The 25495-nt window shown below is 41.4% G+C and overlaps 1 protein-coding gene across 1 annotated transcript in view; it reads left to right on the forward strand.

Annotated features, from left to right (window-relative positions):
- Positions 1–25495, forward strand: part of TOP1 (DNA topoisomerase I) — a 66241-nt gene that overhangs the window by 2831 nt on the left and 37915 nt on the right. Inside the window, exon 3 of the mRNA XM_015647597.3 lies at positions 3750–3827. Coding sequence (XP_015503083.1) covers positions 3750–3827 — 78 coding nt within the window. The remainder of the gene's footprint in view (positions 1–3749; positions 3828–25495) is intronic.

Consider the following 25495-nt stretch of genomic DNA (forward strand, 5'->3'; position numbering starts at 1 on the left):
CGGTTCTCCTCAGGCTGAGCACTGAGGTTCTTGCTCTTATTTTCTTGTTTTGATCCTATTTAGTGGCAAATATTAGGAGTGGGTGGTAGGAATCCCAAGAGACGGCTTTTTTTCCCCCCCAGATGTTTGGAATTGGTTTGGACTTTGCTTATTGTCAGACAGCACTAAACAGTAGAGCCAAACTCTCCTTTGAGGCCTCCTGTATTTCACTTTTGGGGGAAGGGAAGTTTTTCTGGGGGCTGATACTGACTCATTGTAAATGTTGAGTGTAGCAGCAGTAAACATTTTTGTTAATAGAGAATGTTTTGGGTGACTTTTAGCTAATGTATCAGTAATAGGGCAGCTGAAGCACTTTGAAGCTTCCTGTTGTTATTAATGTTCCTATCTGGGTCAGTGGACACACTACCTCGGGTTGTGGTCACACGAGTTGTTGCAGCTGCAATAGGTTGGGTGGATCTGCTCATTGCAGGTCACCATGGCACAGCGCGGTTGTAGCTGGGAGCCTGGATCTGGTTACACACCCGTTTCATTGATAGCAGGGTAGTGATGGCTGTGAGACGGGGTGCCAGCAGCAAATATGTGTTCCTGGCTATTTCTCGTCATTAAATAGCCAGATCACTCTAAGCAAGAGTGTCCTGGGCAAATTCCAACTTGAGTAATTGCATTCCATTTTGGTATCCAGGTTCTCCCTCCTGTTTGGCCATAGTGGGTATTTTTTTCACCTTAGTTGTATTTTTAGTATCTGTACGCATTGCAAAGAATTTTCTGTGTTCAGTCCTAGCAGTGTCTGTTTGCAGACCACGCTGAGAGCAGTATTGTGCTGAAACAGCCAGCCTTTTCTGCAAGTAACATCCTTGCAGTCTTCAGCATTCAGAAGGGAAATGGAGTCCAGAACTGTTGTTTCCAGCTACAGCTTGGATGCTGAAAATGTCCCCACCTCCACAGATTTCGATTCTATTGGGTTTTGCCATTAAGAGCTTGTAACAACCTCTTACTACTGAGGAAAACGTTGAGACTAAAAGCAATTTATCTTTACTTTCAGCTCCCCCATTGTGTTTGCAGAGTGCAGTAGATAAAAATCACTTTTGTTTGCAAAATAATCAAATTGCATTCCAAAACTACTAAATTCAACTAACTGCTATTAGTGCCTTGGCTGCTCAGCAGCCTCTGATCAGAACTTGTGTGAAATCCAGAACAGCTCAATGTGGAGACTGAAGACATCACCCCAAGCAGTGCTTTTTGCTTCCAGTTGATTTGGCCAGTAATGTTAAGATGCAGTTTGAGGTCAAGTATCACTGGAGTAACCATTACAGTGCATTAACAGGAGTCAAGTGTGAATTTGTCCAGCATCACAGAGGTGGCTTCTGGAATTCAAATGGTTGAAGGAGGGGCTTACTTTAACAGTGAGTATTTTTGAGGGGAAAAAAAAAACGAAGCCTTTACTGCTGCAGCACCTTATCAGGAGCTGGCAGATTTTTTTATGTTGGCCCAAGCACTCATGGGGCATCTGTGTATTTATCAGGCTGGCAACATGAAGGAATGAGCAGGAGGGAAATTCAAATTAAATAACAGGAGTGCTGAACCAAATGCCGTACAAGTTAAGGAATTTCAGCACGTTTTGTGTTTTGCATTAAATTCATGTTTCATGTATGACAGAGCTGTGCAATAAGAGGTGTGGGTGATTTAAATGCTAACAAACTGTAGAGCAACATAGCAGAGATCTTTAGGATTTCTCAGTGGTTGTGAAACAGTCTGTTGGAGAGCAGATTTGTGCTTCCTTGCTGCTGCCTTTGCAGGCGCCTTCTGGATGGGTGAGAGTTTTTTGAAGGAGAGCAGGGCCACTTCTGGCATAGGGCTGTGTGTACCTTAGCACTGCTGTTAGAGCCACTGTGCTAAACAAACTGCACGGGTTTAGGAAGCGTGAAGGTGCTGCCTGTACTGTGTGTGTGTGTGACATGTCAGGGAGAAACTGTCTTTTGAGTTCCCTGGGAACATGTCTTATGAATGCTTTAAATGTCAAACGTTTGGCAAGGGATCCAAAGTACAAAAGGTAGTTAATGGTATTTAGGTGCAGATTGATATCTCTCCTGAAAATTTCCTTTGCCTTTTCTGTGATACATAGAGATGAGAATCTAAAAGAATTTAGCTTGTTTCTTCCTTGCATGGCTCCCTGCCTTCTCTCCAGACTGCAGTGCTGGTGGTGAGCCTGCATTGTGGGAAGTGCTGCCCACAGCCTCAGAACAATACTTGGGTAGTTTTAAGTCTGCAACCACTTAGGGGTTTTTTTTTAATTATTTCAGAAATATTTTACATAAGATGCCAATCTCTGCAAAATTTCTTAATTTTGTTTTTGCATTGATTTTCAATATGTTCACAGCAATCTCTCGCAGGGCTTGTTAGGATATGACAGTGTAGCTTCACTATGGGAATCTTCAGATTGTGATAGGTGAGAGTACTCTGAAGTAAATTTGTCATTCATGACACTTCCCAGAAATGTAAATAAACATATTGTTGGTAAGCTGCTCTTCACTATCATGTGCTGCATAAGTTGATTGCGTTTATTTTCCCCAGCAGAAGCCTCAGAAGGGCTTTGCTAAAGACCTTGAGGTCTGTTGTGTTAATTGTTCTGACACATTCAGCATTTAGGTTAAAACTTAATGGGTGTCTGGTGGGAGTGGGGAGTTGAGTGCGTTTGAGGGAGCTGCAGCCAACTTGTGTTTTTGTTAAAACTCAGCAGAATTACTTAAATGTGCTGGAAGATGTGTTTCGGGGGTTAATGGCCCGTGTGTTTCTTCCTCTAGCAGGTTTTCTTAAGATGTTTTTCCTTTTACTCCAGTGTTAAGCACTCTCTGTTAATAATGTGTTATCAGGGCTTCTTTGTTTACTTTGTGAAACATGAAAAATTTTGAACCAGGGGACCTGTGTAAAAGTGTGCTTTTTTTACATGGCTTCATGTAAGTTAGACACACAGCTCATAAATGTGATCAAGCACAAATCAGATTTAATTTCATTTACAACTGTGACTTCAGATATTCGTTAGATAGTTCATTGAATTGCAGCCTTCTGAGTTGCACTGTCAGCAGAAACTGCAATAATATGTAATTATAGCAAGTACTTAACATCTCATTGACTCAAATTCCTCTGTTAATGATTTCACTGGATTCCTGTTAAAGTAATACCTGCTGAAATAGCACAAGCTACTGCCCTGTTAGAGGGAGGCTCCAGGTCAGATTCTTCCTGGTGATGTAAATTGCTGTAGTTCTGCTAAAATCAGTGTATCTGCTTTTTTGTTACTGGTCTACTTTAATGTCACAGTGACTATTTAAGAGAAATACAGTTTAACCTAGGAAATCAGTGCAGATTTTTCCTGTGGCTTTTCAAGATGGGATAGTTTCTCTTTCAAGTCCGCTTGAGCTGATTGTGCTGATACAGTTTCTCATATCCTTGTAGGACATGTAGTCATTCACAAATATTTATTGGCTCATTAAATTTAATTGGTTTTGTGGCTTCCAGCTTTATAGCTACCGCTCCCCATTTTTTTAGAAGACCTCACGCTCTGAAACATGGGGGCAAAATCTATTTAGTGTTATGTATTCTGCTTCTACCTGGGTTTTTGAAGGTCTGTGTCTTAGCTTTCCAAATCTGAGAGAAGATATTTGATGTAGAATCAGTGTTTATCAGCTTGCTGCTCTGGGACTGTCCCTTCTGACAGAGCATATGACACATCTGCCTGTACCTTCTCCCTGCAGGACTCTCTGTTCTGAGCTGTTCAGCACTGTCAGCGTTTAAATCTGGATCATCTTTAGATTTCAGAATGGTTCCTCCTGGTAAGGGAATGGGAGAAGGGTATGGGCTTGCTGTGGTTTCAGCAGTGAGTTTGCCGCTGTTCTGCTCTTCTGAAAAAAGCAGTAGAAAATGAATTTAAAACCCAGTTCATAGCTGCAGTAGGATTATTCCTTTTAAACAGTTTTCCCAGTTAGTGCTGTCCTTACTCTGCCAGCAGCTGCCTGCTCCAGGGAGTTCCTCTGTGTGCGCTCTGGTGCCTTCCACTGTCCATCACTGGTTGAACACTGGAATTACTACAGCATGGCAGTGCTGTTCCAGGCAGAGCAGAGAGAGCCTTTTCTGCTGCAGGCTCCTGCTATTTCCTAGCTCAGCTGAACACGTTGTAGTAGTGGTTTCCCGGTGTGTATGAGACTACAGTATTTTTAGCACAGCGTTTGTTCAAAATGTCCTGGCTGACATAAATGCTAAATAGTTCCAGTGGATTTAATGAGGTTTATAGTTGGAAATATTTTCACCTTGAATGCTTGATTTTTAAACTAATGATCTTGGTCAACTGCAGTAATATATTGCAATGTCACAGCAAGAGTTAGGACATTTGGATGGTGATGTGAAAAGAAAGGGTGAAGTTAATTTTGAATTCTTGTGACCTGCATGGTATAAGGAGGATTAAAAAATTGGTTTTGGCTTCAGAAATATGAGCATACCTGCATGTTTTCAAGTGGAAATTTGGTTTCTAAATATGACTTCTGTAGCTGCTCAGCTGATGAACAAGTGAGAGCTCCAGAGTTGAGAATGAAAGTGGAGAATATGGAGCGGTAGTCAGTCTTCCTGAAATTTGTTCTTTTGTAACATGTACTTAGCATCAAAGATTCTCAAACTTCTTTAAGATAATATTAGGATTTTTTTTTTTAAATCCCTCTCTGTGTCAGCAGGAATGGTGGCAGGAAATACAGTTTTGTGCCAGTCCTTGCAACAAACAGTGTGGGAGATCCTCCAACACAACTGGTGGAGATTAGACTTGATGTTTTTGGAGACGTGGGAGACCTTGGCAATTAGTTCTCTATTAATACTAATGATAGAGATGGAGTTCTGTAATGAGGGAAGGTGAGTAGGAGAGGGACAGTGGTTCAAGTAAGAATTGCTTTACTATCTTTCTAGTGTTGTCACAGAGTTCTGGTGATGTCTTCCATCATCTCGAGGCCTGTTTCTCTGCGAGAATAAAACATTCTACTGCTGCTTCACCCTGGGGAAGTTCCCGTTGTTTCCTGGCTGTTGCTTGAATCTCAACAGCTTCTCTTGAAGGTGGTTGCAGCAGTAGTTCAGTTTGGAAGAATGACTTGCACTGACAGCTGCTCTGGGTTTGGGATCTGCCCATTCCCAGTATGAAGGAGTCCCAAGGACAGGCAGCAGTGAGCATGCCTTACTCCTGTCTTGGGAGGCTTTGGAGGCGGGGGCTGGAAAATGTCTGAAATGCTTATCTTGATGGGATGGGGGCAGTGCAGGCTCACTGGAGGCACAGCAGGAAAGTTAGTGTAGGTGCTTATCACTCAGCCTCAGCAGACAGTGTCTCCTCAAGAAAAACACCCTGCATCTCCACCTGGAGTACTTAAATCCCTTTCTAAGTCTGAAGGTGTTGACTTCTGAAATTGAGATGCTGGCAGGGTAAAGAGGGACAGCATCAAACTGTTGGGAAATGGTTTTAACTGGAGGCTCCTGTCAGTCTCAAAGAGACAAAAGTTGCTTCCCACAGAGCTTCCGATCAGTAGATGTTTTTGGATTCCTTATCGATATTTTTGACGTGAGTGTATTTGTTCATGTTCACAAGCTTGCCATATGCTTTGTGCAGTTGTGAGCTGTGTGGGTGTCCCTGTATGTATTTTTATCTTATACCTTCGTCAGAGAAGGAGCTTTTTAGGGAGTGTTAGCAAGACAATGGCTTCCTACTCTATCAGTATTGCAGAATACTGAGCCTCATGGTGCCCACCAAAAGATGGAGATTTTCCTTCATAATTCTGCCTAGCGTAGACATGTTACAGAGAGATGGGCATTCATGGAATTCAGCTTTGCAGCAGAGTAATTCTGCAGCTGCCTGTATCTTTCCATCACTGGAGAGAGATTGATTTCTGCCTCAGGAAAGCTTGGAGTGTACTTGTGGCTTCACTGAAACATTTTGATCAGTCTGTGTAACTCATCTGTGGCTGTGTCCATTAAATACATGATAGGCATGTGCTTGCCTCTTGGTTTTGGGCAGGATAGAGTTAAGTTTCTTTGTAGTAGCTGGTACAGTGCTGTGGATTTAGTATGAGAGTAATGTTGATAACACACTGATGTTCTAGTTGTTTGGACAACTAGCTAAGTGCCTGCTCGGTTTCATCAGCTGCAGTGTACAGCTGACAGTCTCTTTCACACACACAGCATTCAGCATATAGTGCAGCTTTATTTGGGGGAGAAATACTCTTACATTCTCAATGAACGCATAGTTCTGGTTCTTCAAGATGTCCATTTTTCTTCCATAATGCTATTTTTCAATGATTTTCTAAAAATAAGACTCTGGTGGCTTTTATTCCTTATTGCTTATTTTGTAATCCCAGTCATTGATTTGCATAGTGTTACTAATTTTTGCAGCAAGCATCCAGGACCTCAGTAGTTGAGTATTTTGCTGTATTTAAGAATAAATTATAGGAAGAAAAGAAATGAGAGACCTGGTGTTGAACATGTGTAAACTGCATACAGCTTTTCTGTCTAAATCCCACTGTTTGGCTGCCCTGAAATAAGTTTTACCAAATGCTTTGGAGTTTCTGAAGTGTTGAGCTCACTCTACTACTCAGCGTATGCAGCAGGAAATTGGAAGTTGTCTTGTTTCCATCCAAATGTCTTGTCAGTTTGGTGCAGCTAGATATGTGGCAGCATCTAAAGGAAATAATTGTAAGTACAATTTTTTTTTAGGCATTGGCCAGAGACGTGGCTTCATAGTTAAAAAGTCAAGAAAATAATTCCTAGGGATGGAGCAATCCCCAAGTGCAGATAGCTTTTTAATTTTTTTTTTCCTGGCATTTGTCACATACTCTGCTCTGTTGCCTAACACAGCTTCTGACACACGAGATCATGAACTTGTAGAGTGTTATCCAGAACATTTTTTTCTTTCATTTGTCACTTCTGTACACATTTACAATTGAACAACATTGCAGCAGCTTTTCCTGTGTATGTAACATGGAATAGATGACCTGTACTTTAGGGCCAGGGCAATGTACTTAAGTTGAACTTTTTATTGATGGCAATATTTTACTACTCAAGGCTTGTCCTGGTATTTGAACAAGGGCCAGACTTGTCAAAACAGCTGCTCCTCTTCCTCTGAGGTTGCACTTTCTTGTTTTGCAGAGGTGCCTTATAAAGACCTTTGAGGAGAGAAGACACTTCAGTGTTTTTTCCCCCTTTGAACTATAGTGTCTGTTGCAGATTTTTCAGTAGCTGGAGGTAGAACTGAGAAACGTGATGATCTAACTAAAAGGCAGAGATTTCTGGAGTTTGGGTTTAAGCACAGCTTGGTGTTTTTGTGGTCAGTAAACAGAGTTTTAGGAGGAGCAAAGTACAGGTAGTGGCAGGAGACAGACACCCTGTTCCATACAGTCTCTTTGGAGACCTGATAGCCAGGTGGGAAGGCTGTCTTCCTTCATCTGCTCTGCAGCAGATGCAAGTGGATGGAGTCTGTGCTGTCCTTAGGGAGATTGGTAGCTGATAAATTGGAAATTCTTATTCCAGCTTCTGGTTTGGTGCAGTGCTGCCTTGCCAGCTGTCAGCTTGTCTGGAGTGCCTGGTGCTCTGCTCAGGACATGAGGGTGAAGGGTTGAATGTGAAGAGAGACTCTTGAAGCTGAAGGAAGCACTGTGGAGAGACATTTTTATTTTCTTACTCCTGAATGCTATGTCTGGGTTTAAGGTCCTTTGTGCTGTACCTTGTTATCTTGTCCTAAGGCCACATTGTTTAAATAGGCAACAGCGTGGGGAAAGAGGGAGTACTATGCTCTTCTCAGAGCTGGAGAAACCAGAACATAGTGGGAGTGATTTTTTCCAGCAGAGAAATAGATGTAAAGCTGTCTGGCTAGAATTGAGATTCAGTTCTGTCTTGGACATTTGCTTCTGACTTTTAATTCCTTCTCCATCTTAAGACCGAGGTGCTTATCAAAGGGCAGCACAAAGGAGAAGAAGAAAGGAGCTTCCACAGTTTTAGCGTATTTTTATATGCAAATCTCATCTAAGGAGCTAAGATGGGCATTTTTTTCTGTGGTACTGTTATTTTACAAATACTTATGATACAATACAAATTAGAATGTTGTGTGGAAGGTTCTGCAATTAATGAAATCATTGGATTTGCAGTAGGGAGACAGTGTCTCCCTGGTTTGTCTGCAGGGTTCTGGTATCAGGTACATCAGTCTCTTGCACCATACCGGCCACCTTGCTACAAGTGTCTCCTAACTGGGCTTGGAGCAACAGGAAGAGCAAATTATGTCTTCTCCCAGTTTGTGAATGCTGGTGAGTGTGTGAGTAAGATCACTTTTTGGAAAGATAAAATAGCTGGGATGGGCAGGTACTGGTTTAAACTTGCCTTAGGAAGGCACCTTACAAGTTAGACGAGCACTCTCCAGTTTAATCCAGCCTTTTGGGAAACGGGAAGCTGGAGCTCTTTGGAGATCCATGTGAAGGGGATGATTCATTGCAACACAAGCAGCATGTACAAAATGGAGGGATGAAGAAGAGATAGTGACGTACTCTGAGGTTTGTTCTCTAGAGTTAATGACCACCAGATGGGGAATAAAAGGCTGCCTGCTTTTCTTTTGAGGACCGGGAATGTCATTGAGGCTGTTAAAATGTGCTGTATCTGTGGTAATGCTGCTTGTGCACAGCAAACCCTTTGATGTGTGGATCAGAGTTAGCTTTCCTTGCTGGTGTTTCCCCTCAACACTTAGGTTTTAGCATGGGTTTTGGCTGAAGATGAGATTCTTGCAGTGTGGTTTACGGTGCCACAGTTTTTTACAGAGCAAAAGTCTTCAGCAGTAGAAAAATGAGGGTGCAAGCTTGTGTTCCCATACTCAGTGTAAATGGCCAGACACCCAGAGGCAGTAGGTTCATGTGGACAGAAATGCAGTGTAGGATGAGTGAGATGAACTCATAACAACAGTGACCTTGATTAACTTCTGCAGTGCACCCTCTGTAGGTGTCTTCTCCATCCATATTTGCAGTAAGTAAGCACTGGCACAAATCAGAGTCTGGATGTCAGTGCTGTTAACTCTGATACTCACAAGTTGTCATCCTAGAAGTGTGTAGGTGTTTGGGTTACTTTGTCTTGCTCCATCAGATGGGACAGCTCCCCAGCTGTCCAGGATACCTTTGGACGTGAACATTTGCATTTTTACTTTTACAATCTCCTATCCTGCTGCCTCCTTCCTACTCCAAAACCTGGAAGACTGTCAGAGGAGCCGTCATCTCGTCTGAGTCATGTTATCATAGCTGTGTATGTCACCTGCACTTCATTAGGGAGCAGGAGCAGGCTGTCCTTGAAATACCTGTTTTTATGAGTAGATAGAGTCTTCTAATTTAAAATATGCTGCTCTCTGGATTTTGGTAGCTGTCATAAACAATGTTTTTCTTTTATCATCAAGTGGGCTTATTCAGCATCACCTGTGTCTAAAGGAAGCTGCTTTCTGGGTTTTAGGCTGTTGTAATCGTATAGATATAAAAAGTACAGCTTGGCCCTTGATGCTCTGTGCTTGGCAGCTTTAATTGTCAGCATGAGGTTTGGGAGAGCCCAGCATGGTGTAGTTTTATTTGCCCCAGACTGTAGCTGGTCTTGCAGTAGATGGAGACTGCAGCTGGCAATAAAATGGCTATCCCAGTAATTTAATTCTTAAATTGAATCCTGGGCAAAAGGCAGAAGCAGTTGAATTGGCAAGTGCATCATTTTCTTGTTTCACAAGTGAAGGTGTAGAGCTGTTGTTCTGGAAGCACTGCTTTCTGTCTAACACATTTTGTCCTTCCTTCCTGTCCTGCCCTGTTGTTGTGACTTCTGTCCACTGATGCATAATCATTAGTTTATGGTTTTATTCCACATCACTGTCAAAACATGAGCTTGTCTGTGCACAGCAAAACATGAATTTCCATTTGAACCATAGCCTGAGTTAAAATTCTCCTTCCCTGTGTTCGTGAGTGGGCTTCTCCTGCAACACTCATCCTGGGCAATATTTGCCTCTTTCAGGAATCTGGTACATTTTTCTTCCAAGCTGCCAGCCTTGTCTAAGCTGGCTAAATGTGCTCTGTGTGCACTTCAGCAGGCTGGGTACACGGGTGCTGACAGCAGGGGCACTGCATCTCCCAGGAGCTAATCTGTGCTTGGGCTGTGCCCATCTCTGCTCAATGTGCTTGCTGAGAATGAGAAACGATGCTGACACCATGGCCACGCTTCTGAGGGATCAGGAGCTTTGCTAAGTCTTTGTGTACTGAAGTTAGGGTGTATTTTTAAATGGTTTCCTTTGTAGGGAATGAAGCTGTGCAGCATTGTTTTGTGAAATAAGTCCCCTGTAGCGGTATTTCACAATAACATGAAATAGTGTTCAAAACAGATGTGAGCCTCATTTATTAAGTGCAGAAATAGTTTGGTTTTAATTTAAGTTTTTGTGTTTTTTCTCCCTTTTTGTAAATACCCCATCCATTCACCCTAGCACAGGAGCCTCATGCTCAGATTCTAATCCAGAGTAAGAGAACTTGAATTCCAAAGGGAATTTGTTAGTGTGTGATTTTTTTTTTTTCCCCCTAAGATGAATTTTTGTATTGTCTTTTTGTGTGTATTAACATTTAATCTCAGCAGAGCTCTGGAATTAGTCTTTGGCAATTAGCTCCATAGGTAACCAGAGTTAAGCATGCCCTGACTTTAACTGTTTTTCCCTAGTACTAAAAAAAGCATTTAAAAATTATTGTAGTACATGGGCTACAAACAAGTATAATGGTAATTTTTATCATAGTAGCTCCAGAGGCCAGACAAGTAAGTTTTCCACTTAGTTTTCAGTTCAGGAAAATGTTCAGAAGGGCTTTCTTCTAAGCATTAATGAAGTGTTTGAAGACCCAAGTATTAATGCAGATTTATGTCATTTCTAGGTTTGTCACAGGTCTGTTTTTTCTGAAGGTGGTGTGATTTGACAAGCAAGTGTCAGGGATGCTTGTTCAGTTCCTCATCCTGTAAACTCAGTCTCTTGAATCTTTACTGTCTCTCCCCATCAGTGCCAGCTATTCTTTCATGCAGTGTGTATATTACTACTAGGTGGTGCGGTTAGCACTTTGCTAACTACAGGTTTGTGATTTCCCAGATCCTGTCATCTGAAGGGTTTAGTTACATTCAGATCAAATTACCTGGGGAGATTGGTACTTCAAAAAGGCTCAGACTTAGGTTGTCAGGCATCTTTGTACACCAAGAGTCAGAAGATGTTTCTTCCCTGTAGGTCACCGCAGTTTTCCCTTGCACTTAATCCTCCCAGAATTACCCTTGTACATCAGATGTGCACGTAAAACACTCTCTTAAGAAACAAATGCTGGGTTTGATCTTAACTGTAGACTTTTCATAGTAGCAAAGTTAGATTTATTTTTTTTTTAAGCATATTGTGCTTGGTATTAGTAAATTACCTCCTTGTTTTACTTGTTTGTGCTTATGGCTTTAACCTAAAAAAGTAAATTGGCGTTTCTTTATCAGGGTCACTGTCTTACTTTGAAGTGTGACAAAATCCCACTGCTTGTCACAGTGACTGCAGTGACAGAAAGTGTCTTGTTTTATATTTTAATCTCAAGTAACTCATACTCCAAAGTCTCTTGTTGTGAAACCCTAATGCTGAACTGTTTCTCTGGTCATAGATATTTTCTTGAGCAGAGACTACTGCGCTGCTTTACCTTGTAGAGACATGAACAGGGTGAACTTACATTGTATTCATCAAATTTGGGGTATTTAGTATAGCATCACCAGAAAAAAAAGTGTTCCTGTTACAAGCTGTTACTTAATTTTCAATTTTATTAAAACCCTTTCCTGAGGAGTGTCTTGATCTGTTGGAGCAGCTGCTTAGTGTTGAGAGTGGCAGGTGAAGTTAAGTATCTCACGTTGTTTGCTAGTTTTCAGAACAGGTTATTCACAATTATTATTTCTTCTGGTATTAGGGCTACCTGTCATGTAGCTTTCCCCACTTATGGGCCCTGTTTAGTATTACTCAGCCCATTAATGAAAGCAGAAGGCTCCAGGCTTTCTCTGTTGGAGCCTTTTTACTTCTGATAGGATCAAGTAAAAGGTGATCACAGGTCGCAGTTATGACCACAGGAAAAAGAGCAAATTTTCCCTGGTCTGCTGGAGACTGGAGTACAGGAAATAAGATAATTGCTAGTTCAAAAATAACATGGTACACTTTAAAACTTACAGAATAATGCCACTGAAGTGCATGGAAACTCAAACGGATTAAATGTATTTGGGTATTGCAGTTTCAGAAACTGCTGGGGCTGCTGTGCCCTCCTGGGTAAAGCTGAACTTGGTCAGAGGAGAGTGAGCCTTGCTCTCTGCTGGATACCTGGGTAGTGCTCTCACTCCCAGATGGGGTTTTGTCTAACACAGGCTTGAAACACTTGGGAGATCAGGATAGGAGGGAATGCTGCAGCTGCTGCTCTAGGCTCTTTGTGTGAGAGCAAACTGCTAAATCAGCTGGAGTGGTTGCAGCTTCCACACTGGTATTAGTCTTTCATGGAAAATTGATAATAAATTTTAATAGATGTATTGATTTAACTTCGACTCTAGTAAGAATTATAATAACTTTAAAAAAATTGCCTCAACATATATAAAACTGGCAGCCAAGAAACTTCAAAATATTTCATAGCATTACAGCTGATTCATTCAGGAATAAATTATGAGATTGTAAATAGTCTTAGATGTTCATCTTGTTAGCTTTGCCTATTTCTCCTGTCAAATATTTAAGTGGAAATAAGTATTTCCAAATACATTGGAATACCCCTGAAAAGAAGATGTATGACTTGGGTTTCTCACTTAAGGTTATATTAAAGAGAAATAACAGAGCCTTGAATCTTTATGGTCACTTCTGTAGTGCTCATAGTTTTTCAAGCATGTTTCTACCTCTCTCACCAGTCAACCTTTGAAAAATTTCAGGTTCCATGTTCAGAAAACTGAAAAGTAGAGACTGTGATTATGTTGCAGTAGCTGTAAAGCAGAAGCTCTGATATGATGGGGGCCTTTAGCTAAGCACTTGGAGTTTGAAGTGTAGTGATAAATGAACTTTTGATGACACTCTGCACCTGCAACCTATTTCCTTTGGTTTAAACAGCTCATTTAGTGACTCTGGAAATGGAGGGCATTTGAAAGCTAAAAAGAAAAAGCTGTTTCTATACCTTGTTATTTCTGCATAGGTAAAGAAAGAAATACTCATAAAATTGAGGCACAAGATAACCAGAATTGATTCAGTTCAGTTTTTGAGGACTATGCTTGCTTTCTTTTAGATAGGAAACAAATTGCATAAACATTTTTTCCCCTTCATGTCTTATTCAAGGCAGATTTGAGTTTTTCATGAGGTGGAATCTGAAAATGTCGGCTGTGTGTTGTTCCATGAAGAGATGCAAGCTATTGGTTTAAGAGAAAAAGAAAAAAAAAACAAACCACCAACCAGCAAACAAAACCCAACAAAAAAAATGTCACCAAACTGATAATACATTGGAGCATGGAGTTTTTTAATTGAAGAAGTTAGGAGTGTATCATGCATAATAATGTAGCCACAGCCTTTTATCCTGTGTCAATAGGTTATGTTTTATATTCAGGTATTTGTAGTGGTATGATGTAACAGTTGTCAACTAGTGAGATTTGGCCTGGATTTAACATAATAAACAGATTACAGCTGCATGAAGAGATTAAAAACAGTGACTTAAAGTAACATTTTGTAAATTGAAGACTTCCAGTGTAATTTGGTGTACCATATCTAGGAGCTGTACTTATTAAAATATTGCAATCATAGTTTTACTTTGAAACTACCGTGCCCTAAACTGCTCTGCTGGTCCTTCTTTCTACGTCCTTCAGAAGACTCAGGAGTACAGAGGTGCAGAAATCTCAACTGTCATTAAACATTTACCTTTTGTTTACTTTCTTGTGTGTTTTAGCTGGAATCAGATTTCTTCTTGTATGCTAATTGTGGTAAGATCCCCTTAAGGCAGGGGAATTGCATTCCCTCCCTTGACTTGAGAATGGGACTTGTGGCAAGGCAGACTGATAAAATGCTTTAGACACTTGCTGGAATTGGCCTCTTGTGGGTGAGTGATCAATTAATTCACCCACAATGGGGACAGAGGTGAAATCAGGCTGTATTCATCCAGTGCAGCCCTACACTTCAAAGGAATCATTGTAGATACAAGCAAAAGAAAAACCAAACAAACAAAAAAAAACCCACACCCAACCAAAACACCTGTCTAGGATCAGTGTGGGAGTTGCTCCTACAGTGAGGAACCAGCTCAAGTGTAATAAAAATAAGTTCTTAGTCTTCTGAAGCAAACTTCTTCTAGGACTTCAGCCATGCTACCCCACCGGGCAGCTTAGTAAGAGTGATATTAAGTAGAAGGAGAATAATCTGACTCCAGTGCATAAAGCAGTGGTATTGCTTGGTAGAGAGGTCATTTAAAGCTTCTAACAGCCACTGTTTTTTTGTCTTGTGCATTAAATTTAAACTCTCAAACTGAGCATTGCAGAGGCTTGTTCCCAAGGGTGCTGCTTCTCAAGTCTTTCCTCTTTACAGCAAGCAGGAGACCGGCACTGGCCAAAGCCACACAGAGTTGTCAGGGGATGGTTAATAAAAGGCTTTGAGCAAATGCCATTAGAGCCTCTCCCTAAGGACGCTGAGCATGTACCACTCCCATGTGTATAAACTGTGTGATCCTGGCTGCTGACACAGCCTGGGTATCCACTGCTGCAGGAAAGGCACTTCAACATGACTGCTTTTTTTTTTATTTTTTCCCCTGATTTGTTAATTTTTTCCTTGTGGGGAGCCCTTGTTCTGGATTAAACCCAGGACAGTCAGACACACCAGGCCTGTCCTTGTGTGGTGTAGGTGTGAATACAGGCTCTGTGTGAGCTGCTCTTGGGACATCACTCTTGTGCTAAGGAGGTGTCAGGATTTCAGGCAGTCTTGACAAAAAACTTATTTTCCATGAAACCAAGTACAGTAGTGATTTACACAGCCAGCAAGAGAAAATGTTTTTCTAATTGACATCATGGCAGGGTAATTGCTTCTGACAACACAGCAGTTTTCTTGTAATCTACTAGTTTTTAAACTTGCACCCCAAAATAATATTAGCCCTTTTTTTGAATAGGACTGAAGTCTGTTATCATCTGTAAGGACTAGGATTTGTTGTTTGCCTGTTTTCTCCTGGTTCACCTTGTAAGTTTGCATGCAGTAATCAGCTGTTGCCTTTGCATCACAAATTGTGCTGTTTGCACCTTTCCAGTCTAATGATGGTATCAAGAGCATTTGGAGGCGGAAAGAGCTTGTGCTGGGGGCACTGACTCAGTCTGCGGATGGTGTACAGAACATGAAGTTCTCTTGTCTGCAGTGCGAAGTTGTGACAGATTGCACCAAAAAATTCTCTTTGCTCTTGACCCAGTCCGTTGAAGTAACTCTCAGGGCTGTTCCCAGGGCAGTTCTTTGCAAAAATCTCCCAAAGGTGATTCAGCTCTTGCCTACCTGCATCTGCAGTGAAGCCACTGCTGTCACTGTGTGCCACACTGGAGGTCTGGGCTTGATTCTTGTGCTGCAGCTGAGCACTGGCTCAGGTTCTTTGAGGTTGGAAGCAACCAAAGAATTAAAGTTCCTCTGGTGTAGGTGCACTTGGTGTTTCAGTCCACCTGGCTTGCACATCCTTCTTGAGAAGGATTCATGATAAGGAATGTGTTGCCCCCCAGAATTTTGCAGCCCAAATGGTTTGCCAAGAGCTCCGAAAGGAAAAGATTCCTGCAAACCATAAAAATAGGGTTAATAAAGCAAGGAGTTTGCTTTAGATAATGTTGAAGTGAGGGATAGGTTATCTCCTGCAGTCCCTGATAGCTCCGAAGTCTAAACAGGGCTGTAAATGGGATTGCCCTGTTTGCTCGCCTTCTGCCCTGGTTCTCCAGGAGTGAGTGCCCCTGGTTCTTTCTCCTCAGCGACTCGTGGGTGACCCTGGGCAGTTCTTTTTGTCTCTGTCTCCTGGCACATACATCCCTCAGTGCGGTGGGTACATCCTCCCTTTGTCTCTTCCCGAGAAAAGATTTTGTGTGACAGCACCGCGTGACAGTTTGTGCGCTAAGCTGTGGATCTGTGCTAAAGGTTGGTTTCTTTCTCGCTGTGAAAATAGGATTAGTCCCCCTTGCATTATCTATTTGAATGCCCTGAAATTTTACCTTCTTTCATAATTTTAAGCTAGTTTTACACCCCTGGATGCCAGACTGGTTTGTGAACAGTTGTCCAGGCTTTCCTGGCGAGTCCGCCTGTCCTGCCGTGCCGGTTATGTTAACTGTGTTTTGCGCAATAGGGAAGAAGCGGGGGAGAATTTGGAAAAGCCTGAGATTAGATGCTGTAAAAGTTTTTAGTATTAGTATAGCTGAAATCCACTAGGAACCTGCTTTTAACAACTCCATTATTAGAACTTTTCCCCCCTCCTGTCAAGTTGTAACAGCTGTCTGTGCTCAGCCACAGTCACTTTATGTACCTGTCAGTCCTTCAGGATCCCAGCCCTGAACGGTTGTGTATAAAAGGGGATGCAGATAGAGCTACAAGGAGTGTAAGGCTTTTGAAACCTCAGAGGTAACTGATCAAACTTGTTTCCTCTAGATCTGCTTGTGCTCTTTAGATCCCACTCTGCCTCATCACAGCCTCCTGAAGTGCAGGAGTTAACAGCTATGTTTAACAGCTATGGCTGCTATGTTTTGAGGCAAAAGTATGTCCTAAGTTTTGCTTCTTTTTTAAAGATGGATGTGCAGTGCAGAACTTTGTTTATTCATGTGGTTGTAGACTCATTGGGAAAAAATTGTTGAAACTATTTCTACCCCAGTAAAGGAAGGCAAGGAACTCCAGTTCTGAATGGAGGAGGCAATGGAAAATAAGTACTTCCACTCATAAGAGTGTGGCCTTTTAAGAATAAATATCACTAGGGACAAGAAAGGGTTTGATCTTGGTTCCTTGTGAGACTACTGTGGACTCTTCTCTCTTCATGCCAACACAGCAGCATTTTAAGCTGTTCACTGACTCTGGTCATTTCCCTGAAGTATTAATTTGCTGTTCTGTTTTATTCTGCTTTGTTAGTGGAAATATACTAATGGGTTTCAGTCTCTGACTCTTATTTATACAATTACAGGAGAATGTTTTACATCTTGGGAATCCCTGGAAACACATGCTTCTGTTCACATGGAACTTTTTTGGTTTTGAATGCAAATAATGGATTGAAACTTCATTGTTGCCTCTCAGTTGGGAGCCCTTTGGCATGTGTAAGAAGCAGCTATTAATTTAGCCTTTCTGTACTGATCAAACATGTATTTTCATGCTTTATAAGGCTTCCTTGGACTTGTTCTTTGTGTAATATTGTCTGCTGCAATTCTACTTGCAGTGATTTTATGCATTTGTTACAACAGCTAAGATCTGCTGTAGAACGGGCATATGTGAACGTGCCACCTCTTTGAGAAGAGGCCATGTAAAAGGTGCTGACAAGTCATTAAACTTGCTGCTTCTGTCTACACCATTAGTTGTTTTGTTGCAAGATGACTGTAGTGTAGCAGTTTCTTAAGGTCAGCAGCCCTGTATGCCACACAGCTATCTCAATTACTTAAGCATTAATTACCCACAGAGTATTAGCGACTTCCCCAGCAGGTGAAAAAATGACGTGCGCAGAAAATAAGCAATTAATCCAGTGATGCTGGAAAAAAACTTGAAGACTGGCTCAAAACATGTGCATTAAGAGTGTCTGTCCTCTTTCTGAAGAGGATCTTAAGGCATGTCTTGCTTTGCCTCCTGAGCCTGTGCAGTCTGGGTGAGATTGATGAAATGCCAGCAGTGACATTTGCTTCAGGTTAACTTCATCTCCCAGAGGCTCCAGTCACACAAGATAGAAGTGATCAGTCAGGTTTTTTTTCTGGCATCCTTAATGTCTCCCTGATAAGCTTTTCATATTTGGGGTATGGACAAGTGTACACACCAGCCTGTCCTGTCCTGTGGCCACCATGTGCTGTCCCTGTTAGCAGTGCTGTCACATTCCTTTACCTCTCTTCCTTAGGCTGAAATTGTCCTGAGGTTTCAGTGGAGCAAAAGGTGCATTGATCTTGTTTTGCAAACTTTGTTTTAAACAAGCTATGTAATATCTTTGCTGGCATACTAAAACTGGAGCACAGGGGAACTTCTTGGGAAGTTGGTGGAGCTGTTCTAAAGGACTGAGAATGGCTGGAGACAATTCTCTATCCACCTGTCTCTATTCTCCTGTGAAGATTAATCACCAAGTCATTCCATTAATTCCTTCTTTTCCCTCTATTCAACAGCAAGAAATACTAGGCCTTCAAATGACAAGATTAATGAAGAATGCAGTATCTAAGGGGTCTGTCTTGTTCTGAAGCCAAGTTTCCCAGACCGGTCCTTTTAAGGAAAAAGACATAAATATCTGTCTGGCCCGGGAGTATCTTTTGCCTGGAGTAACTGCTGAAGTGTGGAGAGTTGTGAGGTCATTGCTTTTACTCTGTTTCTATCAGAAGTACTAAGTTTTCAAGCTTTGGCAGAACTGGTTACAATGTGGTGTGCTCAATTCTGGCTCAGCCCTAAATAGGCTTTGTCTCAGAGTCAATATAGTCTGGAAATGAATAGCCTCAAATCTATCCATTTGTGCTATATTCCTTCATTTGAGCCCTTAGAAACAGGAAGAATGCTCTCTGGAGCAGTTTTACTTTTAGTAATAAAGTTCCTGCCTAGAAAGGAGAAACTGTTGGGTTGTTCTGCTGTTCTTCTCCAGGCTCCCTTTTTGAGTTTTCACAACATTTTTTCTTCTGTTTCTCATAAGATTGGAAAATGAATGAATTCAGATCTAAACTTCACAGAAAAGTGCTGCATTGTGTATTCCACTTGTGCTTAGTCACAGTTAGTTTAGTTGCTTTGCAGTATACTATAAAACTCAGATTTTATCTGGTTTAAGGAGGGAAACTGTGAAGTGTTGAAGTGCCAGCATCCCTGAACTTCTGCACCTGACCCAGCGAGGTACCTGAAGTGAAATACGCTTGTGATAGCACAGTAACTTACTTCATTTAATTTTTACTTCAAGAAAGGTTTTAAGGATTTAGATTTCTGTAGCAATGTAGGTTATGGAGGTATCTTTATAAAAACTGGTAGAAGGTTTTGTACCAAGTTGCTTTTGGAATGGGTATCTTTGCCATTAAGTATGGCATTATGAAATGAGGAAGCAGAAGCCAGACAGTCTTGCTTCGTAATCATTGTTGTTTCTTTTCTTTTTTGACTGAAAACCCAGCTTCTACTTCTGCTATTGAATTTCAGGCTTAGGTTATAGGAGAATCAAGTGATGGTTTCACTGTTTCAGTCACTCTCATTTCAGTATTCCAAATGTTCTGCAGTGAGTTATTGCAGAAATAAACCAGCACAGCAAACAGACCTGCAATACTTTCTCAGGGTAAATGTTTTATGTGGATTCTGCTGTTGTGTAAATAGGGCCAGTAAGTGACATAGCCAGTTTCACTTGGGAAGTTTATTTTAGATGATGGTTTTCTACTCCAGTGTATCATCCACAATACCATCATCTCTCTGAACAATGCCTTCTGGGTATGGTTTTCTGCTCTTGACATGTGTAGCTGTGTAGAGAGGTTTTCCAATTTCTGTACCTTTCATATGTACTCTTTGGTTTTCTTTGTCTGCCTTGCTTTGTTGGGAAAGGTGTTGTCTCCCATACCTAAATGCAGTTCTGTTTTCTGCCCAGGAGCTTCTCTTCTCTCTTTCCTGGGCTCCTGCAATGTCAATCCATTTCAATAAATTCCAGAAATGCTGTTTAATCAACTCCTGGAACACCATGACCATAATGACTTCCTCTAACTGGAATACAATTATTCTAGAAAAGTTTAGACCTTTTCCAGATTACTCAGGTGGGGTTATTGTATATCAGTTTAAAATTGTTAAATTGAAACATGTAAAGTCAGATGACTTGTCCAGAGATAAAACCTGTTTAAGAGTGAGGGTCCCTGTGCCTCAGACCATGTTTGCTATATGGTGGTTTTTCTGAGCCACACAGGGCCTGCAAATAGGATTTTTTTAACTCTGCACCATGTTTGCTTTCTCAGGCAAGATTTATAAATTGACCAGCACCTCACAGAGTGACCTTTACACGTGGGATTACATTGCCTGTTTAGGTAATGTACTATAACCCCATCACTATCTGTGTTAAAGATCTTGGGTAATGACTGAATGTTACACTCTTTCTACTGGCTGGTATCTGTGTATTGTAAAAGTTAGTGCAACACTAGACCATTCTGGTCAGATGCCAAGGGCAAAAGTATGTGTTCTTTGCCAGGAACATGAATAATATTTTAGACACCTTGGACTACATTCACATGTTTGAACACTCATAACCCTTCCTGGCACCATTTCATCAACTAAACTGTGGTAACCTCACTAGTAGTCTTTATATCTAAAATGTAGGAAATTAAAACTTGAAAAGTAATATGATTTGTCAAAATAAATGGGGAAAAAAAAAACCTTGAAAGTAAGAAGTCTTTTTCTGATAATATGCATTTTAGGATGAATGCTTAAAAGGAGAGCCTGTGGGGGAGGGGAAAAATAAGTAAAATTCTTTCATTTAGGCAATAATGAAGAGACTAAGCTTTGCTTGCTATTGCATCACAACCAGTGAGAAGAATTCAGCCTAACTAGTGAAGAGGCTGCTGTGGAATACATGGCCTTACAGGAAGGTGATGTTCCAGCTGAGAAGGGACTGACCATTTCTGCAGTGACAGGAAGTTTTTGAACTTGACCAGCTTTTGAACTTAATCCAGTGTTAGAGTTACCTCACTTTCAGCTGCATAATTTAGCAGTGGAACTGGAGAAGTCTTTTTTAAGACTCTCTTCTCCTTTCCAGAGAGGATGAAAAGCCTCTGCTGGTTTCATCTCTGCCAATAGCAGAGGGTTTCTTGCTCATGCTTCGAGTACAAGAGAGAGCCCTGTGCTCATACACAGCAGTGATCCTGAAAGCCTTGAGAGCTTGTTTGCTTCACTTGTAACACACAACTAACACTGAGGCATTGGATTTAACTCAGGGAAGAAATTTCAGCCACTCATCTGAAGCAGAAGTGTTACTGGAATAACAAGAAGTTAAAAATGTTGGGAACAAGATGGGTTTTTCATGCTGTGTCCTCAGATTTTGAGCACAGATTGCAAAGAGTCCAGAAAGCTTAAATCACCTTTCTGGATATCAGTGTGAGAAGTATTGAGATGATGCTTCAAACAGATTAAACTCAAGCATGCTCAGCATTAGAAGTATTTCTAGCAAGAGGAAAAGAAATTGGGATGTTTCTGGAACCAGAAAGAAAATACAAGAAGTCCTTGTCCATAGAATCTAGTAAGACATTTTAAAGAACAAAGAAACCTCTCTGTAAGCAGGTTAATGAGCTATTCAAATTGTGCCCACAAAAGCTTATGAGAAGGTGAACAGAAAGACAGCAATTCTGAAAGGCTAATATTTATCTGGAAAAGATACTGTTGACCAGAAATTGAGGTTACCAGGTGTTAATTTGCTGGCTACCTCACTTAATTGGAGAAAAATTAGAAGGAACCAGATTGTGCTCACACTGTTTTTCTCAGTTCTTTAAAAAAAAAATAAAAAATTCTAGTGCAAAATGATGGAAGAGAAATAAAAGTGGGTGGTGGGAGTGGGATAAAATAGCATCTGTAGCATCCTGTGTCATGTGCCAGCACTACTCTCTTGACAGCTGTACTGATTGGGCATACAAGAGCTTATGCCCCTATCTGATTTCAGTATCTTATTAGAAAAGTTGCTGTCAAAACTAAAATATTAATGTAGGAAGTAGCCTGACTTGCCTTGATTTTGACATGTAAGTAGTATTTTGGGAGGTGTGCAGAGACAGGTGTTCAGAAGTGGTTTTGAAGCAAATTAATTTGGCTCATGAATTGAAACATCACAGTCCCACATAATTGTTTTGTCACCAGACTAATTAAGCCAAGGGTTGTCCTTGTTATGAAAGGGGACCGCTCACCTCTGCCATCTGTTGGGACTCTTCCTCTCCAGGTGACGACTGCCTGCTGGAAGAGAGGCTTGCTTTGCCTTCATCCTGTTCTTGCCATGCTGCAGAGCCTGACCTTTTACAGCTCTGTCCCTGGATAAAGAGTAAAACTTCGCTGTTCCAGGCAGATATATATACAAGTATTGCAAATAGGGTTATGACTCAGCCTTTCCCCAGGGACTCGGCGCTGGAGCGAAGGCAGAGCAGGGAACAGACCAAAAGTGCTTAGAATGTCCCATCCTTAAATCAGCGTCCTTGTAATCTAATAGAGTTAAAAGATGAATCAACCCTACAAAAATGTGGAGCTGCTCGTGATTTGTTGGAGGTTCAGGGGAATGGCAGGAATAGTACAGGGACTGTGGTAATCTTTTGGAGACATACCAGGCTCAGCATTAACAGACAGAGATCCAGTGCCAGAGACATCAAGCTTTCTAGAACAGAAGAGATGCCAAAAGCTCTGTTTGGGTTAGAGGATTCTGAAGGGAAAGCCTCAGGGGTAATGGATCCTTGCCCAGTGAGCATAACCCCTGTCCCTGCTGTAACCTTGTGCTGAAGAGAGACTTTGCATTTTCAGAAATATTTAAATGTCACATAAGCTTTTGTGGGTTTAAACTTGGCTCACAGTAGATGATGGATTTTGCTAGTGGTCTTGGAGAAGGAATAGTACCTATCTCCTTGCTTAGAGGGAGCAGACATACTTAGTGGAAGATATAAAAGGCAGGAAACAAATCTGAATGTGTGATAATGTCAGAGCTCTTTCTGTAGCTGATGTGAAGCTGTACTTAGTCAACTACTAATCAGCTGCAAGCTGGGAGAGAGTTACTGGAGGCTGGAAGATTCTTCTAGGAATCAATATGCTAAATATATCGAGGAAGGTACGTTACAGACAGGAACACTCCTGTTGATTGCCTGTGTGCTGATGAGGCTTGGCGTGAGGTGGCCCCATTCCCAACTCATCTGTTGCCTGTGTAATTCAGTCAGAGGTGGTTCTGCACTGGTTCCTGGCAGGTGGGTACACAAATGGGAGTGAAATGCCTTCAACTTGTTTCATGTCAGCCATCAAATAACCATTGGTGTGGACTCCTAGATAAAGCCAGTCTGGAACAAAGCATTTTTGTGTAGAATGCCAAAAAGAAAAAAATCCTGTGCTTTTTAATGAACCAGTCTCCTGAACTTCATCCAGCTCCACCCTTAACAAGAAAAGAAAGACCGAGAGCTTTAATGCTTTCTGAGGACATACATATGTCAGTTCAAGACTACTTAATAAACTCTTTTGAAGTCTACATTCTTAACCTACCTTATGGCATTGTGTCAGAAAGCAACACCATGGAGTTTGAATACTAGGCAAATATTGCAGAATAATTTAATCCTTGGGTGATATGCCTGGGAGGCAGACCTCCATGGAAGTACTACGTTTAAAGTGTTCATAGTGAGAGACACCAGGTGGCTTTGCCTTGATATCTTTTCACTTTTGATTTGAGACCAGGCATAGGACCCATTGTTACCCAACCAGTGTGGCCTTTGAGCCAGAATAACTCCATGAAGACCTTCCTGTTAGCAGTTCTTTGGTAGACAGCAAAGGAAAGCTGTCTGGCAACAAGTCCTAGCAAGCAGAGCTAGTTTAACTGGTCAATTTTTATTTTTTTTTTTCTTTTTCCCCCTGCAGTACCAGGCTTTAATTGTCTGAAAATAGCAAATCATTGTCAGTAAAGCCAAGGGTTGAGGAAACAGATTCCCAACACCATCAGTTTTAGGGTATATCCCTGGAATTGCTTTTGAAGAACAAATATTAATTTCAGCTGTAAAGCACAAGTCAGCTGCAAGGAAATCTGGTGATCAAGTTAAACTGTTCAGTTTTCTGCTTTTCTTGGTGACAAGTCATCGTGTGGCTCTTAGTTGTAGAGATAATAGCACTGAGCACAGTCACACACGTTTTCCATTGATTGGTTGATAGGAAGAATTGATTGTGTGTGTGCTATACAGTGACTGTACATAGCTCTGTGTACAGCATCACGCTGGTTTCTCTCGCAATTTACCTATTCATCAAGTGTAAATAGCTGCTGTTTGCTGCAGCCAGGGCTGTGGGAATCAGTGAGTAAACCCTCTGTGGAATAAACCCCAGGCAGTTTGCAAACAGCCAGAGCTTCCAGCTCCTGGCTGAACTGAAGAATCACAAGTGTGAAACGCACTGCGAAAACATTTTTGCCAGTGAAATGTGTGTTGTCCTGGTGGGAAGAAGGGCTCAGAGAAATTGCTTCTCTGCAGTTCAGAGTGTGTGGGTGTCTGGTCCCCACACAGTTTGCTAGAGATGCCTGCAGACTCTGCCTGCTGCGAAAGAGATTCTGCTCTTTAGGTACTCAAAAACTCTTGGGTGCTTTATGCTGTAACACCAAATGTTCCACATAACCTGCCACGTGCCGGTATATCAAAATATGGAAAACTTAAACCCTGTGATTTAATGTGCACTGTATGCAGCAGAGCACTAGGAAGCATTGCTGAGTTCAGGGGGATGGAGGAAAGGTGCAGAAGGCAGCTTGGAGGCTTGAATGTCAGTATTCCGCTGTTGGTTTATGTTGTCTTTCTGCAGGTGTCTAAAAGCAAACCCTGAAGTTACAGAAAGCAATAGGTTAAAATCATTTTCTGTGGGTATGTTTCTTCTAAATCCATTTGAATGTTTTGAGATTTTAAGAGTTGGTGTCAGTTAAGGAGAAAAATGAATTTGTGGCAAAAGACTTGGAGTCAGGAGGATGAGGCTTGTTGCTGGCTCTGCAGTGCATTTTCCATGTGACTGAAAGTCACAAAATCTTTCTGTTGCAGTTTCCTATTCTTATTACAGGGGTAGGAGTCTTTTTAGAGGCATGGTAGCATCTTTACAATTAATTAAGCATTAAAACCTTACATCCAAGATCTCTGATGGAAATTCTAGAACTGCCAAAGTCAGCACAGCTTTTAGGCTTCCTGAAGAGCCTGCTTAATTTTGGTTACTTTGAATAGGATGTTCAAAACAAAACCTGGGGGGAGTCTGGGTATTGCATATATTCCTCCTATCACACTGACCTTGACTGTAAATAGCCTTTTGAGGTGCTAGTTCATCCTCATCTCCTTTTTAACATACTTGTAAAAAAAAAGCTTGTAAATGCATTTATTTACAATTCAACTGTGTTGTTCTTTTTCTCTGCTGAATTCATTTCTTTGGTCCTTTGAAGGACTTCATTGTACAGCACAGTTGTCACTGAGGATGGGAAGTGTCACTCAGAGTAGGAGCCGATAGCAATAAAATTACTCTGTTCCCATAGATTCACTTGAGTGCCAACTCCCATTTCTGACCTGTCACATAATTGGGACCAGCCTTGACCTGTGTAGGTGGGTGACCACCAACACAGCTCAT

This window comes from Parus major, chromosome 20 (genome assembly GCF_001522545.3).
Source record: "Parus major isolate Abel chromosome 20, Parus_major1.1, whole genome shotgun sequence".
Classification (NCBI taxonomy): domain Eukaryota; kingdom Metazoa; phylum Chordata; class Aves; order Passeriformes; family Paridae; genus Parus; species Parus major.